At 42.5% G+C, this 17,369-nt stretch overlaps 1 protein-coding gene across 4 annotated transcripts in view; it reads right to left on the bottom strand.

Moving 5' to 3' along the window:
- The window catches only part of sacs (sacsin molecular chaperone), a 30,987-nt gene extending 14,434 nt beyond the window's left edge, over positions 1–16,553 (bottom strand). Inside the window, exons 1-9 of one of the 4 annotated variants that reach the window (XM_026367339.2) lie at positions 16,379–16,553; positions 14,244–14,314; positions 13,936–14,046; positions 6,131–6,281; positions 3,533–3,623; positions 3,362–3,447; positions 2,769–2,880; positions 2,177–2,323; positions 125–1,610 (exon numbers count right to left, since the gene is read on the bottom strand). In XM_026367339.2, coding sequence (XP_026223124.1) covers positions 125–1,610; positions 2,177–2,323; positions 2,769–2,880; positions 3,362–3,447; positions 3,533–3,623; positions 6,131–6,281; positions 13,936–13,958 — 2,096 coding nt within the window. In that variant the 5' untranslated portion in view covers positions 13,959–14,046; positions 14,244–14,314; positions 16,379–16,553. Of the gene's footprint in view, positions 1–124; positions 1,611–2,176; positions 2,324–2,768; positions 2,881–3,361; positions 3,448–3,532; positions 3,624–6,130; positions 6,282–13,935; positions 14,095–14,243; positions 15,015–16,378 lie in introns of those variants that run through there. The other 3 variants (XM_026367348.2, XM_026367354.2, XM_026367330.2) reach the window with 3 other exon arrangements.
- Between the last annotated feature and the right edge of the window lie 816 nt (positions 16,554–17,369).

Genomic DNA, 17,369 nt, shown 5'->3' on the forward strand with positions numbered 1-17,369 from the left:
TGTTCACAATAAAACAATATGTGCATGTGCTTTATTGTTAAATCCACACACAAAGACTAGACTGATGCTGTCACATTACTGCCCTTGAAAAAATTGAAAATATGCAATTTTGCTTTATCTCTACCTGGGGTAATCTTCAGATGCAATATAAATGGCATCCTTTTCACTGACAGAAGATGAAAATGTAGTAAATGTCTCATCTTGCAGTGGCAGGAGCTCCAGTCCTAAGAGATCACTATAATTGGCGTCACTAAGGCCGAACTCCAGCAGTAGCAGCTTCTCCTGAGACAGACCCTTGTGTTTACACTTCCTTATCACCTGCCGCAACAAAGATGGAGTCACCTTCCTCACTTCAGTAGACCCAGCCATGTAGGTAGTCAACACAGAGTCCACAGCAATGGGCACTTTTGCCACCTGCATTCCTGAGCTTTGGAGGTAGTTGATCACAGTCTCTGAAATGTCTGTGTCTGTGTCCAGCTCTGAGAACACAGCCTGGTCCACCCTGATCCAAGTCTCACTGAGAGAAAAGATGACTTCCTGCTGTAGCAAGTCATGAAATAGTGGCTGGAGGATGGGTTTCCAACGGGACTTGACCTGCTTAGGGTCTGGCCATGCCCCATAGGTCCCTGCAGGCGACAGTGGAAAGTCTTGGTCCTTTTTTGTCTGTACCCTTTTTACAGCCTCAGTTATGAGGGTGAAGTAAGCCCTAGGGATGACAGTTATTATAAGCAGCTCATTCCACAAAGCAGCTGGATCCCTCCACTGGTCCACTTCCCGCCACTTAATACTCCTACGGTTGTCTGTGAGACCAAAAAAGCCACTGACATGAACTGGAAGCCCTGTCTCGCTCTCCTCCCCAGGTGGAAGAGGAAGGAAGCAAAACGCTCGTCCTGAGAAACCAGATGTGGCACCTTCGTCCTCTCTGTTGATTAGGGTAAGAGGCAGGGCAATGCCAATGGTGGGAATGAACTTCAAATCATCTGCCAGAGAATCCAATTCTGTACACATGCTTCTGCCGCCAACTCCATTACAAACCAGCCAAGTTGTTCTCTGAGTCTCTTTAGCTTTTTCATCCTGAGTCTCTATGTTGACCTGGTAAGTGACACATGTTATGGTAGAACTGGGAACACCATTGCTGTAGCTGTCTATTGCCTGGCCCAGAGTCTTCAGTGCATTTGGTCTTTCTAACTTATCATCAGTATTCTCTGTTGCTGTTACCTGAAACAACATGCGTTCGGTACCATCAGACTCACGCACATGCAAGGAGATCTTCTGCACACTCTTGAGGAAAAGGAGCACCGTGTCTGCGTCGGCTTTGAAAGACTCAAAGAGCTCTAAAACCTTTTCTTTGTTGTAAATGTTGCCACTGAGCTGCGAGGGTTTCATGCGTAGTGGGAAGCGGAAGAGCGTTCCAGGAAAGCTGCCATCTTTAATTGTTTTTTCAGAGCTCCCAAACATGCCAATAAAGGGAGCAAATTGGTCTGTCAGTTCTGTAATCTCCTTAATGTCTGTCCTCAGGTTCCAACACTGTCCAGACTCATTCACTCCAAACAGAGTCTGATGAGGGTCCAGCATGGCAATCTGGTCTCCACTGAATATACTGGGAACATCTGAAACAATGTGAAGTAGAACATAGGAACTGTCAATATCCCATCACATCATATAAAACAAAAGCCGGCTTTGTTAGCTCCTGGGTCATAATAGCTAGCAAAGCAGTATCATTGGTTGGATATATGTGTCTGGATATCAAAAACTTTAACATATTTGAAAGAAAAAAAAAAATCTGCTTGTGAGTGGAGGCAAACAGTCCTCTACCAGTGAGTGGTATTCAGTTACATACTGTATATTCATGTGTCCAGCCACACCATGCTTGCCAATTTACAACCACTACTAAGCAATCATATCACTCTTGAAATTATATCCTGTCATATTATGCTTCATTATACTACAACTTAGGTTTCATTTGATTGGCTGTAGACCAGTTGATACAGGATGTCACACAAATACCCTAAATTAATGTGTGCAAAAACACTCAAACATTTAGTAATACACTACATAAAATATTTCATTTCAGAGAATACTTAACTTTCTAAAGACTGATCCCACAGGAGGATAGCAACTATAATGAAACATTTGTTAACATACATTGTAATTTGCATTTCAGAAAGACCCTCACCTGTTATGTGGTAGACCGAATTGAAACCAATCCCAAATCGTCCAACTTTCAAAGGATCCTCTCTCTTCCTGCTCCTCGCAATCTCTTGAATGCCATTCCAGTCCTCCGCAGTAAACACTGCATCATTGTAGACATACAATGCCGTACCTGCAATTCAGCGTGTTATATCCAGATCAAACACTGGTTAAGACAAACACATACACAGTAAATGTACTAAAGAATAATGCCTTATTCTCATAATCAGTGTAACAAACATACACTGCTAACAATAATTAAGGGATCACTTTAATGGCAAATCAGCTCCTTACTAATGTTCAATGTATAATTAGGGCTATGACATGGAGATCTGTCCTGACCCAGACCATCACAGTTGCACCACCAAACCAGTCATCTCAGCTTAATGATGTTACAGGTGGCATAATTAATAGTCTTAATTACCTGCCTTCCTAAATAGACAGATTGATATCCGACTTGATGTTACACTGTGATGATTAAGTGATCCCTTAATGTTTTGAGCAGTGTATTACTGATTTTCCTTTCATCATCATCATTAGATCATTAGGTTGTCCTGTTTGTAACTTGAATTACAAACCTTGATGCTGAGCCATGTCAGGTGACCACAGTGACTCCACTCCATACTCAGTCTCATCGAACATGAACTTGACTTCTGTTGCTCCAGCATCTTCAGCATTTTGAATCAACTCCTTAAAAATAAATTGAATGTATTTACCAATGCAATTTTAATCAAAAGTCATCTCAAGGCATTTTCCAGTGTAAGGTTTAAGACCTTGATAAATATAACTGAAGTGGTGAAGGCAGAACCATTACAGTGAATGTGCACGATGAACATCAGCATATTTGGTGGATGCTTTTATCCAAAAAATCTTACACTCAAAAAGAAAAAGCATTACAAGAGAGGATGACCCCAATAGGACTTCAATCTTTGTCCTGGCAATAGTGCCGCTACATATGGTAATATAGCTGACGTCAGCAAATAAAGCCAAAATAAAACTATGCAGAAACACATTTTTCGGTTTCCTCCTACAATCCCAAGACAAGCAGTTAGGTTTATTGGTAACTCCAAATTGCTCATTTGTGAGAACATTAGCATAACTGGTTCTGCCATGAATGGTTGTAAATGCTAACTGTATACCAGCCAATAAACTGTAAAAGCAAAACACTTACTTTCAGAATCTGCCCACCTTCAGGATACCTTCTCAGTATATCTTTTAAAAATTCGACTAGCGGTGGGGTACTCTGTCCAAACCTGCCTGTAAAAGCCAAGACACATAAGTTTTGGATTATTACTGCTGTAACAATTAGTTTCTTGCAGAGATGTAATGGTATTATTCCTACCTCCCCCTTTAAGTCCTCTTCCCTCCAGGCTGAACGACACCTCAGGGCTTCCAGCAGGCACCAATGTCTCGATCTGCACACTATCATCCAGCTATGGAGGATTAATATTCAAATATCAAAAAGTTCTCAATTAAATAAAAACTACTTTCTCTCTCTCTTTTGTAAAACAAAATGCTCTTGCTTTTATTACTCAATGCACTCATAAAAACAGTTTAAAATCCGACTAGAACTAATTTTTTATGAAAACTATTAACAAATTTATACCTATCCTACAATTCATGTCATCATCCATTGGTCAGCTACTGTTTAATTTTCTGGGCACTGTTATTGCAAACGTTATCGTGATTGACAATCTTTTCCTGCTACATCTTTCAGAATCAATGCTGAGTGCACTGGGCCTGATAGTGCTGCTGCTGTTTGTGGCTTTTCAAGGTGACAGTGTGACCCACTGCACTCAGCAGTCTTTGCACATCAACATGTTGTTTGGCAAACTGCTCTGAACAAGCAAAACCCTCAGTCATCATCCTTACTGCACCACACAGTAATTATTTGTCCTGCTCAGAATAAGGGATTTTAAGTCTTTAATGCCATATTTCTATATGGATCATATAATATAGGAGCAGTATACAGTGATTACAGTTTAAGTACAGTTAAAGTGATAAATGTCCTTATACTGAACACCATGAGACCTTGTAATTAAATTAAATTAGTAGTTTGATAAAACAAATAGGAAATACAGAAATGTAGTGATCAGTATTAACTAATGTCTGGTGCATTCACCATTATCTATGGAATAAAATTCTTTAGTATATATTTCACTCTTCAGAAAGAAGCAATTGTTTTTTTCATATGGTTTTGGAAATTAATGTTTACTACATTTAAGAGTACCAACCGACTCATGTTTATAATGAATAATGTTTATAAAACTAAAGCTAAACTTGCTTAATAGTTTGTCCTAAAAAGCATACTGCTACTCTGGTAAGTACCAGTGCCTCATCCATCAGTATGTATGAGCTCTGATAGCTGGTTCCATTTTTGCCATATTTTGTGGCAAGTTCGATTGTGTTACCTGTGGCAGAGTATAAAGTTTACGTCTAGCAACAACGAAGTAGTAGTAAAGTAGTAAGCCTTCAACCCTTCATAACAGCAGAATGTCCATGGTTAAGGTTTTTTTTTATTTAATTACCTTAGCTTTTATCACAGTGTCATACTTATCTGGTGATTGGCCCTGACAACACAACCCAAATATTGTATGACTAATTGTGGAAAGACCTATGATATATTTTTAAATATTACATTTTAACCACAATCTGATACAGGAAAGTTTTATTTGAAACTACTACACTCAGTGACATAAAACACTTCTTAAAGAACAAACAACTTAAACTGATTTTCTAAAGAAGTTAGATTTAATAAGTACATTTGGGACTTGTTTCCGATAATAATAAAATGCTATTAAACCACATCCTTATCCATCGCACTGCAACACATTTTTAATTGCATCAGGCCAGGAATACAATAATGGAAGATGCAATCATTATTATTTGTTTTACTTGTAATTGCAATACTCAGCATAGATTTCACTGTTTAAAATCTTTTTCTGAATTATAGTATCTGGCCCTGTGGAGTTTCTGGTATTAGTCTGTAGGTGTGGCTTGCAGCTAATTTCTGCTATGAGATCTGGGGAGCTGCCAAGCACAAACCAGCACCTGGTGCTTTCATTCAACCGAGCAACGAGACACAGGGTCAACTGCAGTCATGTTAGTACATACACAGAGGGAACTAAAAACTACCATAGAAGAGCCATGTTGTAGATTAAACTGCCAAATGAGTGATTATTTGTAGTTTTAATTGTCAAATGAACATCTGTTTTATCCCACAAAAGCAATCATAAGATCTTAATTCACAAAACTGTATTATTAAATTATAAATTAATAATGTGGCATTTCACATAATTTTACATTGTAAAAATACAATTCTTATAAGGCTAAAAATGCAGTAGGTGAAATGATGCCTTTTGTTCAATACAGTGGGATGACGAGGTGCCAGGTCATGTTGCGCTCAAAGCATGAGTCAGATCATTTGACTGCAGTCATCTGCAGCTCACATTATTCTGTAAGCTTACAGACAGACACACGGATAGATACATCACTATACTCAATTTAGTCATAAGATCAATAACAAAACAGAAAGGAATCAATTAATTGCTTACTGAAATAACCTACTAAACCTGTGAGGCAGACTTGTATCACCTCTAACAATAAAGGAACTGTTAGTAGCTTAGACCAGTGCAGTGTCACAACATTTGTCCTGCAGTTATGGGATGGAGTTACTGAAATAGGGTTGTTTTCTACTCTAGGCAATCATTCATCATTACAGAAAAAACTCTGTTCTTCTTTTCATCTTTATGTAATATTTGAGCAGGCAAAGTAACCAAAATAACTATAACTAAATGTTCAATATTGAGACAACCAAGCAGAATACACTGAAACTAGCTGAACACAGGAAAAGTAATAGAATAAAAAAATACTCTAGCAACAAAATTATTTTTGCATTCATTCATTCATTCATTGAATGCAAATGAAAATGAATACTCACCACTCTGCCATTGTAGGTCAGCCTCTGCTCTTTGACCGGGAGATTTGTATCCTCATACAGAAGCTGTTTGACATCTTGAACAGATGTGATGGGAGAAACCTGGTAGGACCTGAGCCCAATGTATTCATGACGGACTGTCACCCATGGAGACCTAAACAACGTAAACAAATTGGTATTAGAGGTCTGACAACAACAGACTCATTATATAGGAAACATTTAATTGTTAATTAAGACTTTTGCATGTGAAAGTTGTTAGTTTATGATGGTGTCAACTGTACATATGCAACATTAAACTGTACATATGCAACATTAAAATATGACTTATTTAAAGATAAAGATTTTAATCCTCCCCTTACGAGCGCTCTGACAAGACTGCAGAATCCCTGTATTTTAACTGCAGACAAATCACGTTAAATTTGATCTCTCCTATGGAGGACATAAGAGTCAGTATTGATCAAGGTTTAGGTTTAGAAGAAACATGAGAATGGGTACCTCACCAGCGCCATCTGTTAATGCACCATTAGCACCATTTAGACATCTGTATTAAGCTCTAGATTTTAGTTTTGAGAACATAGGCTTGTATACCTTTACATACTCGCTCCAGCCTTACAGGGCTGACGTGCTGCAGAGTGATATACAATCCTTACAAAAGTAAAACCATCAGAAATATTCTAACAGAGATCAACACATGACCATTAATCGCCCCCTTTCAAGACGGTTGTGCAGTTTCCCAGTGGGCACACTATCCCAGACATTTTGTTGCTGCTCAGCTTTGCCTCCTAGACTATTACATTGACTACTACCACACTGCTGCTGCTTTTCAAGGGAACTGTTAAAAAGGCCAATGCCACTTGGACTATTCCGCTCCCCCTCTGGGAATGGTATGTTCCGATCGGACCAGCTCCGTGCATGAGGAGCTCACGGAGCGAGGACTGTTTCGCTGAGTTCCAGCAAGTTAATTGAGTTTATTGCAACTGTTAATGTTTATGCAGTGTGTGCGTCCATTGAACTAAACACACACACACACGCACGCATATAAAAGCACAAATGTGAATATGATTGGAATAAGGAATGCCGGAATAAAGCTTTCCTAAAGGAAAAGAGGAACTCCAAGTTTTTTTGAGTGATCTAACAGTCACTTCAGTGGTGGGCAGTAAAGTATCCGAACCCAAGTACAAGGGAGAAGCCAGTGTCAGCCAACTCCATTTTTTCATGGTCCTTCGAGCCAGATATTTGTTCACCACTGATAAGGATGTCCAAGTTATTGGAAGAACAGCATAGTGTGCGTGTCAGGAGGCAGTCATACCTTCCCGCACACTTTGAAGATTATGAGCTCTCTGGATTTCATCAGAGGAGCCATCGTTCACAGGCGCATCCTACTCCTGCTCACCAGAATGAAGAGGATACTGTGGAACATGAGGGTGCAGTGGGTGGTGAACGTTCAGTATCACCCATCAGTCAGGACAATTGTCTCTCATCACAGTGGGTCATTAAGGAACAGTGGCCACTCAAGGGAGAGTTTGAGAACAGCGACAAGCGTGAAGAACATGTGGAGAAAGGCGCTCTGCTTAAAGAATTGAAGGAGCTAAGACAGCAGAATGATAGACTACGCTATCAGAATGAGCACAGTCAGTTAAAGTTGGAGAAACTCACCCATCAGAGTTCCATGGACACTCACCAGCTTCGTAAACAGGTAGAGCATCTGGGAGTTCTGGTCCAGCAATTGCAAGTGAGTAGTCCACCTGTACAGCCCACATCAGCCATGACAGAGCTGCAGTTATCAGTTAAGCCAAAGCACTCTTCTCCACTAAAGGATCCTAGTCTCTCACATAGCAGTCATGCAGGTCACCAAACAACGAGGGAATCGTCTGAGACATCCCATCATAGCTCATCAGAGAGTGATCCTGATGAATACCATTACAGGTCAGGTTCACACAGACATTCTCCCAGGGCACATGAGTATGATGCATTCAAGAGACAGGAGAAACATACTAGACACTGTCACTCTCGTCACCAAACACCAAGCCCCATAGGTGGACGTGAGCAGTTCTATAGGGGCCCAGCGCCCACAATCCCAGCCATGATTCACCCAAATCCTCGAGAGTTCAATCGCCTAAAGATTGCTTTAGACAACCTCCTCCCTCATGATGCATCAGAGATGTTCAAATATCAAATACTTGTTGATCATCTGAAGTCAGAAGAGGCTCTACTGATTGCTGACTCATACAGCAACTCTAGGTTTCCCTTCACTGACACTATGGCAGCTCTTAACCAACAATATGGACAGCCCCACCAGTTAGCTTTACAGCGGATAGCAGAACTCATGGATGGGCCCAATGTTGTAAGTGGTGACACCAAAGCTTTCAGGATGTTTGCACTTCGTGTGCGGTCTTTGGTCAGCATGCTAGAGCAACTTGGAGGAAAGGGCAAAATAGAATTAGAGTGTGGCTCACATGTTTCCCGTCTGTTAGGAAAGCTCCCTCATGATCTGCGCTCTAGTTTCCGCCGTTTCATTCATCCTCTCAGGGTTCCCATACCCACACTTCTTGACCTTGCTGACTGGCTGGAGTATGAGCTGCAAGTGCAAGAAGATAATCTCAGGTTCATCGTCAGTTCGAAGAGGGATAAGGAAATAAAGCCCAAAAAACCAATCAGAACCTTCAGCACAAGGGGGCCCTCTGCAGTGTTAATGAGCACAACAGCCCAGAAGGAGTTGGCTCCACCTCTAACATCAGAAGAGACTGGTAAGAGATACTGCCCTTTTTGTGACAATAATAAGCACTCACTGAATAACTGTGCTAATTTCAAGATGCTTAGCACCACACAGAAGCATATTTGGACTAAAACTAACAATCGCTGTTGGCGTTGTGGCCGAGGTCATCGTGCAGCTGAATGTAACTTGAAGATGAGGTGCAAGACATGTAGTAGCCGTCACCTCCTTGCACTGCATGACATTAATCACAGGGCTGGTAATGCTACAGACCAAGTAACAACAAAGCCAGAGCACAATGAAGTCCATTCAAACTGCACTACGGAGGAGGTGTTGTATATTGACAGACCACTAGAGCAGAGAAAGGTGCTGCTAAAAGTCAGCAAAGTGGTGTTGAGAAATGGAGATCGAACTATGGATGGATACGCTATTCTGGATGATGGGTCTGAACGAACCATCCTTCTCCACCCTGCAGCTGAGCAACTAGGCCTGAAAGGGGAACCGGAGGATTTGCCCCTGCGAACTGTCAGACAAGAGCTGCAGATGCTACACGGTGCCATGGTTTCTTTCACTATTTCACCAGCAGCTGAACCTAACCGTGTGTTTAATATCAATCGAGCATTTACTGCAAAACGCCTAGGATTAGCAGAACACACACATCCAGTGGAGGCTCTACAGAAGAAGTATTGGCACCTGAGAGATCTACCTCTGCAATCCTTGCACTGTGTCCGTCCTGTGTTGCTGATTGGATCAGATCATCCTCATCTGATTACCCCGATTGAACCAGTACGCCTGGGACCTCCTGGAGGCCCCGCAGCAGTGAAGACTCGCCTTGGCTGGACTCTCCAAGGCCCAGCACAAGGACTAAGATACCGCCTATCAGAGCAGCAGTGTCTTTTCACCTCCACTCTGTCACCTTCAGCAGACATATACAACCATGTTGAGAAGCTGTGGCAAATGGACATTCTGCCCTGGCGGAGTGAAAAAGCCTGCACCCGATCACGCCAGGACAAAGAGGCCCTAGCCCTCCTGGAACAGAGAACAGTGAGGAAAGAGATAGAAGGCACTCAGAGATATGCTACACCGCTCTTACGTGTACAGCAGATGCCCCAACTCAAAGCTCCAAAGGATGCAGTTCTTCCCCAGCTGAGAGCTACAGAGAAGAGGTTGGTAAAGGACCCAGAGAAAGCAGCAGCTTACCGAGTAGAAATACAAAAGCCGATCAACGCTGGCTATGTCCAGAAGTTGGAACCTGGTGACGAAGACACGCCCACCAGTTGGTATATTCCTCATCATATGGTGACACACAATGGAAAGAACAGAGTGGTTTTTAATTGTTCATTTGAGTTTCGAGGTGAGAATCTTAACAAGCTCCTGCTGCCTGGACCAATCCTAGGCCCCTCCCTGCTCGCTGTACTGCTGAGATTCCGGGAGCATGCTGTGGCTGTCAGCAGCGACATTCGCAGTATGTTTCACCAAGTTAGACTTCTTCCAGAGGACCAGCCTCTCCTCAGATTCTTGTGGAGAGATGGGAAACGAGAGGAACCACCCAGCATATATGAATGGCGAGTGCTTCCCTTTGGCACCACATGTTCTCCCTGCTGTGCCATATTCGCCCTCCAGAAACACATTATCGAGCACAGCCGTGAGGGTGAGGACATCAGACAAGCAGTACTACAGTCATTCTATGTTGACAATTGTTTGCGTAGTCTAACATCAGAGAATGAGGCCAGAGTGCTTGTGGACAAATTGCAGGACATATTAGGCAGTGGTGGGTTTGAGCTGAGACAGTGGGCAAGTAACAAAATCTCTGTCATCTCCCACCTTCCACCTGAGATCAGATCAGACAGTGCAGAGCTTGTGATTAACAAAGGTCAAGAAGATGCCTCTGAACCAGCTCTTGGGCTGCGCTGGCATTGTTCCTCAGATACTCTGACCTATAACCACCACTCAGTCACACACTCAACTGTAACCCTCCACACCATATATCAGGTGCTTGCCAGTCAGTACGACCCCTTAGGGTTCATTGTGCCTTATACCACACGAGCTAAAGTGATAGTGCAGAGATTGTGGGATAAGAAAAGGGACTGGGATGACCCCTCCCTCCCAGAGGGTCTTCTTCACATGTGGCAAGAGTGGGAGAGTGAGCTTTCCTCCCTGAAGAACATTGTCTTGCCAAGATGCTACACCAGTGAGGAAATGGACTCTGACACTAACCACAGAGAAATACACATCTTCTGTGATGCTTCAGAGCGGGCATATGGCTCAGTGGCATATATTCGTACAAAGAACACAGAAGGCAAAGTCGAAACCGCCTTTCTCACCGCCAGATCTCGTGTGGCACCTAAACGGCAACAGTCCATTCCACGCCTTGAATTGTGTGCAGCACTAACAGGGGCCCAGCTGGCAAATGTGCTAAAGAAAGAACTTACACTCCTCATTCACCAGATAATATTATGGACAGACTCAACCACTGTGCTCACATGGCTGTCCTCAGAATCCTGTAGGTTCAAAGTGTTTGTAGGAACTCGTGTGGCAGAGATTCAGGATTTGACTGACAGAGAAGCATGGAGGTATGTAGATTCAGCAAACAACCCTGCAGATGATATTACCAGAGGTAAGCACCTTCAGGAGTTGACAGCAGACAGCCGCTGGTTTCAAGGTCCTGCTTTCTTGAAACACAGCTCCGATAAGTGGCCACAACTGCATCAGATACCATCTATCTCTGCAGATTGTGAGGAGGTAAAAAAGACTGCCTTTTGTGGGCTCATAGCAGCTCTCCCAGCTGTTCCAGACATTGAGCAATTAGAGACTTGGCCTCAGGTTGTTGCAGCCATTGCCCAGTGCCTACACGGGGCGGCTAACACGCCACCTACTGCAGACAATTATCGAGAAGCAGAAAATAGCTTACTTCAGCGAGTACAGCAGGAATGTTTTCCTGATGACTATCAGAGGTTGATGATGGGGAAGTCCATCTCAAGCAGCAGTCGCATCATCACTCTAGCCCCAGAGTTTGATAACGTGGCACATCTCATTCGAGTCGGTGGCCGACTCCGCCATACTACTGCCATTGAGGAGGAGACCCTCCATCCAATCATTCTTGATCCAAAACATAAGATCACACAACTCCTTATCCAGCACTGTGATGACCAACTTCACCATCCAGGATGTGAACGTGTATTCGCTGAGCTGAGGAGGAAGTATTGGATTCTAAGGGGAAGAGAGGCTGTCAGACGACATCAGCATCATTGCACTGAGTGCAGGAAGTGGCGTGGAAACCCAAAACAGCCTCGAATGGCAGATCTTCCACCAGCGAGGCTACGCCTCCACAAACCAGCATTTTATTCAACAGGTGTTGATTGTTTTGGTCCATACCATATAAAGATTGGACGAAGAACCGAGAAAAGGTGGGGGATCATCTTCAAGTGTATGACAACCAGGGCTGTTCACTTGGATCTCCTCCCCAGTATTGATGGAGATTCATTCCTTATGTCTCTGAGACGGTTTGTGGCCCGCCGTGGCAAACCTTTTGAGCTACTCTCTGACCAAGGCACAAATTTCAGAGGTGGAGAGCGAGAACTGCAGGAAGCATTCTCTTCACTACATCCAGATTTTCAAGTTCAGCTGGCCTCTCAACAGATCAAATTCACTTTCAACCCACCAAGCGCTCCCCATTTTGGTGGATGTTGGGAGAGGGAGATAAGGTCCCTCAAACAAGCACTTCAAGTCACCATTGGCACACAGTCAGTCACTGAAGAGGTCCTTCAGACTGTGCTTGTGGAAATTGAGGGTATCCTTAATTCTAAACCATTGGGCTACACCTCATCCGATGTGGCAGACCCTGATCCTATTACACCTAACATCCTTCTTATGGGGCGGCTGGATGCATCATTACCTCAGGTGGTATATCCAGAGTCGGAGATCCTCAGCAGACGGCGGTGGCGTCACAGCCAACTATTGGCAGATCAGTTCTGGAGGAGCTTCATCCGATTCTACTTACCTGGTCTCCAGACACGCCAGAAGTGGTGTTCAGAATCTGCAAATCTCCAAGCTGGGGACGTAGTAATGATAATCGATCCACAGCTGCCTCGGGCTTCATGGCCCATTGGACAAATTATTCAGACATTTCCTGCATCTGATGGCAGAGTGAGGACTGTGGAAGTGAAAGTAGGAGATCGCTCTTACACCCGACCAGTATCCAGAATTATCAGTCTTCCAAAACTGCCAGACTGTTAAATGTCCCAGTAGTGGCAATAGGTTTTCTTGTTGTTGTGCAGATTTCTTAAAGAAATCTGGGGGCGGCTGTTAAAAAGGCCAATGCCACTTGGACTATTCCGCTCCCCCTCTGGGAATGGTATGTTCCGATCGGACCAGCTCCGTGCATGAGGAGCTCACGGAGCGAGGACTGTTTCGCTGAGTTCCAGCAAGTTAATTGAGTTTATTGCAACTGTTAATGTTTATGCAGTGTGTGCGTCCATTGAACTAAACACACACACACACGCACGCATATAAAAGCACAAATGTGAATATGATTGGAATAAGGAATGCCGGAATAAAGCTTTCCTAAAGGAAAAGAGGAACTCCAAGTTTTTTTGAGTGATCTAACAGTCACTTCAGTGGTGGGCAGTAAAGTATCCGAACCCAAGTACAAGGGAGAAGCCAGTGTCAGCCAACTCCATTTTTTCAGGAACAATAGGGGTATTTTATATGTCTTAGACGACCCAATAAGTCAGCCGGTCAACACATTAACACCAGTAAAGACAAATATTCTTGCTTATCTGGCAGCAAAGCACTGGACCCATGCAGCAAAGTCTAAATGGTGCATTCACTGAAGAAAGTAGTGGGTGTGGCAGCCAAGCTCCTCAGTCCAAACTAAACTATATTAGACTGGTAGAAGCTTAAAATATGAAAATACACAAATGACACATTATATGAAGACAGTGTGATTTATTCGTGCCTCTTTCAGCCGACTTCACCTGATCAGTGACAGCTAGCGGCGTGTTACTGGATGGTGCATCAGCTGCTAACATTACGCACGCGTTAACGTATTCAGGAACATGTGAGAGTTCATATTAAACATTAAACTTAAACTCACCACGGGTCTGGACATTTGGCCATTTCGCTGCTGCTTTTTGTCCCGGCACACACACACAGTCATTGGACTATCTTCTGCACGCAGCGTAGGAATACTCCACCCGGAGAACGGCTGTCACAAAGGATGGACACCAGACACCAAACTGTTCAGTACACTTAACTACGAGATGAAAACATGACAACACCACACAAGGAGACACATTAATGCTAAACGTTGTGGCTAAGAGGCTTTTCTTTGACCGTGTGCCGCCGGTGCCGGTGTGTCGTTTAGCCTCTTTAGCAGCGTGATCCCGACAAACCCCGACTCACTTGTAACTGTCCGGTGCGCGCCGTTAACGGTCCTCTCGGAAAGCTCCCACATTTCACGACAAGCCGAGTTCCTGGAAAGAAGAAGAACAACAACAATAGCAGGTGACATGACTATTTTACCTCCAACAACATAGCGACTCCTTCAAAGGCGATGTTCTAATAATAATGAATTACACTGCGTGTCAGAGCGAAAACTGAGGAGACGGATTGAGAGGATTCACTTCCTGTTACTTCCGCGTCGTCTTCAATCCCGTCAGACAGATTTAATAGTCTGTGCTGCTTCTTGCCTTTAGCTGGTAATCGTCGAGGGTGATTCAGTGAACATATTTAATCTGTATTTTGTGAGCGAGGTCTTTTTTTGTATCTTATAAACGCCTGGTACATATTTTAAATAGTTTTAAAATCACTGTTAAAGTTGAGTTGATATCTGCGCATGCGTACCAGCGTAAAACTATATAATATCTAAAAATATAAAAATGACTTCTGTCATTTTTATATTTACACAGTTTAGCTAACTTTCTTTGCCATCTATATTTTAACACTACAAATCTGTAGCAACAGTACGGTGCGATTTATCTGTGGACCAGCTAAAGTCCCAAGGTCTGCAGAGACCATAAGAAATCAAAGAGCTCTCGCTCTGTCGCAGATTAAATAAAGTAAAGTAAAGTAAAGTAAAGTAAAGTAAAGTAAAGTAAAGTAAAGCTGTTCATATTGTGCACAGACAATGACTGTGACTTTCAGTTGGAGTTTTTGGGATTGACATCAAACTATAAGTTCAAACAATATGCATGTGTGTTTATAATGCTGAAAGCTTTTAAAGCTGCATAGCGGGATTTTTTTTAATTTTATATTCTATATTTTTATTTATATAAATACACATTTTGTTTATTTATCAAACTCAGATCCAATATTCAAATGTCAAATGTTAACATATGGTGCCCAATTGTATTTCACTCTAAATAGGGAAGCTCTCCACATACAGCTTTCAGTAGCTGCTGTTGACATAACATTATGGATCAGAAGACACCTGTCCTCTTATCTATGTGGGTGGTAAGGCAAGTTGTGATACTGACAGTATAACTAAGTATATCTAGTCAAGAACTGCATGTAAGTACAATGTAAAGGTTTGCACTTGTACTTTAACTATCGTAGTCTACTTTTTATACCATCTGTTGTTCTGCATTGTCACTTTTTGCAGGTGTCAATTCTAAATAAATGATATAAGTAATACAATAAATATACTATAATCCATATTTATGAATTAACCACCTGTCAGTACATAAAGTGGCTAACATCAGCTCCACCCTTACCATTTGTACTGTTTTTGTTCACTAAGTCTCTTTTTTTATTTTCTAATTCACCGTTTGTTAATTTACTTTACTGAGCACTGGGTACTTCCTCTACTGAGTAGGGACTGCTTCCATGATGACGCTGAATTCTGGGATTCGTAGTCAATCAGACGCCAGCACACTGCAGTCAGAGATGCCATCAACTTTGTAGACTGGAATCACTGAATGTGATGATGGTCCTTTATCTCCAGTGGATTTTTTTTAAAGACCAGGTTCAAATGACGCTTTTATATGACATTAAACATACTCTATATATTAAGAAGATCTACTGTCTGGTGTGGATAATCTTGCAGAATATCTGTATTTTCATCAACCTTGACCCTTGCAAAATCCCTGTAATGTTTTGAAAACATGTTGCACTGTGGTGCAATGCATTTTGCTACGTTGCAAAGTGACATCATCACCTCAAAGTCAAGGACTCCCAGCAGTCTCGGTGTTGTGTTTGTTTTTTTTGTGGTTCCTTGCACCCAGTCTACTGAACACAGTACATGCACATCATCTAGCATATGACCACTAATCAGCCCTGCTGGTCAGTGCGCAGTGAGACCCAACCGGTGATGGAAAAGACGTCAAACTTACCAGAGTAATGAGATTTCGACCGCCCACGGCCATGTTAGAGGGCTTCTTTCCAAGACTCATTTCCAGTCAGTTAATACAAATATGCATGGTATTGCAATTTTAAAATGTCTTTATAGCTAAAACACATCGCTAGTGCCACATCGCCCCAGCAGACTCCATCCTAATGCCGCATTGAAGAGAGAGAGAGAGAGAGAGAGACAGACTCACGTTAGGGAACCAGCGGGCTGGCAGCAGCATCAGTGCAGCAGCAGCAGCATCTCCGTCCTGTCCTCTGCACCGCAGGGCAGGGCACAAGTTCCTCTGCAAAACCCCACAGATGGCATGGTACCCGGCCCGAACTCTTCAGAGATGATGTGAACTCTTATATGATCCTGCCGTAACATGCGATATATCTCAGAGCCTTGAGCACCTCTGCACAGTCTGGTGCAGGTTTCAGAGCTTCCAGGTCTCTTAAAGCGACAGCTGCTGTGTAAAGCTCCGATGGGACGCACCAATATGATAGAGCAGAATAAAATAAATATCCACTTGGATATATGACTTTGGATATATCAGTAGATTAAAGTAGAATAAAATAGATTTACAAATAAATACGACATATTATGCGATAGTTAGAATTAATCATTTGTGGATGTACATTCACATTTAGTATAGCCTTTAGGCATAAACATACAAATAATTCATTATGCTCATAACACTCCAATAATACTCCAGAATAGAAATTTGGACGTTTTAGAGCAGGCTACAGTAGAGACACATTAAAGTAACTTTTAGATTTTACCAGTATTTAATTCCCTCCAACAAACTATGAGACCAGCAGCCCAGTAGATGGAGACACCAGCATATCTGAAGCTCCTGCTGGATGTGGGTGATGCTTCAGCTGCAGCACCACCCTCTCACAGCTAGATGGCTCATGACACATCAACAATAGAGATCTGACCTCAACACAGTGGAAAAATGAGAACACAATTACAGCCACAAATATGCATTTGTGTGGCTGCTACAGGGAGTAAACTGGTGATCTACATAATTTCATAAAAAAAGATCAAACGTTATGGTGACGAAAGTATAATGACTCTAACTATAAATGATGAGTAAATCATGGAAGAATGAGAATAACAGATGTGTTGCATGCTGCGTTCGACACGTTAAGCAACTGAAATATTACTAATCCACAGTGGGCTCGGTTACAGATAAATAC

The sequence above is a fragment of the Anabas testudineus genome, chromosome 13 (assembly GCF_900324465.2).
Source record: "Anabas testudineus chromosome 13, fAnaTes1.2, whole genome shotgun sequence".
NCBI lineage: Eukaryota > Metazoa > Chordata > Actinopteri > Anabantiformes > Anabantidae > Anabas > Anabas testudineus.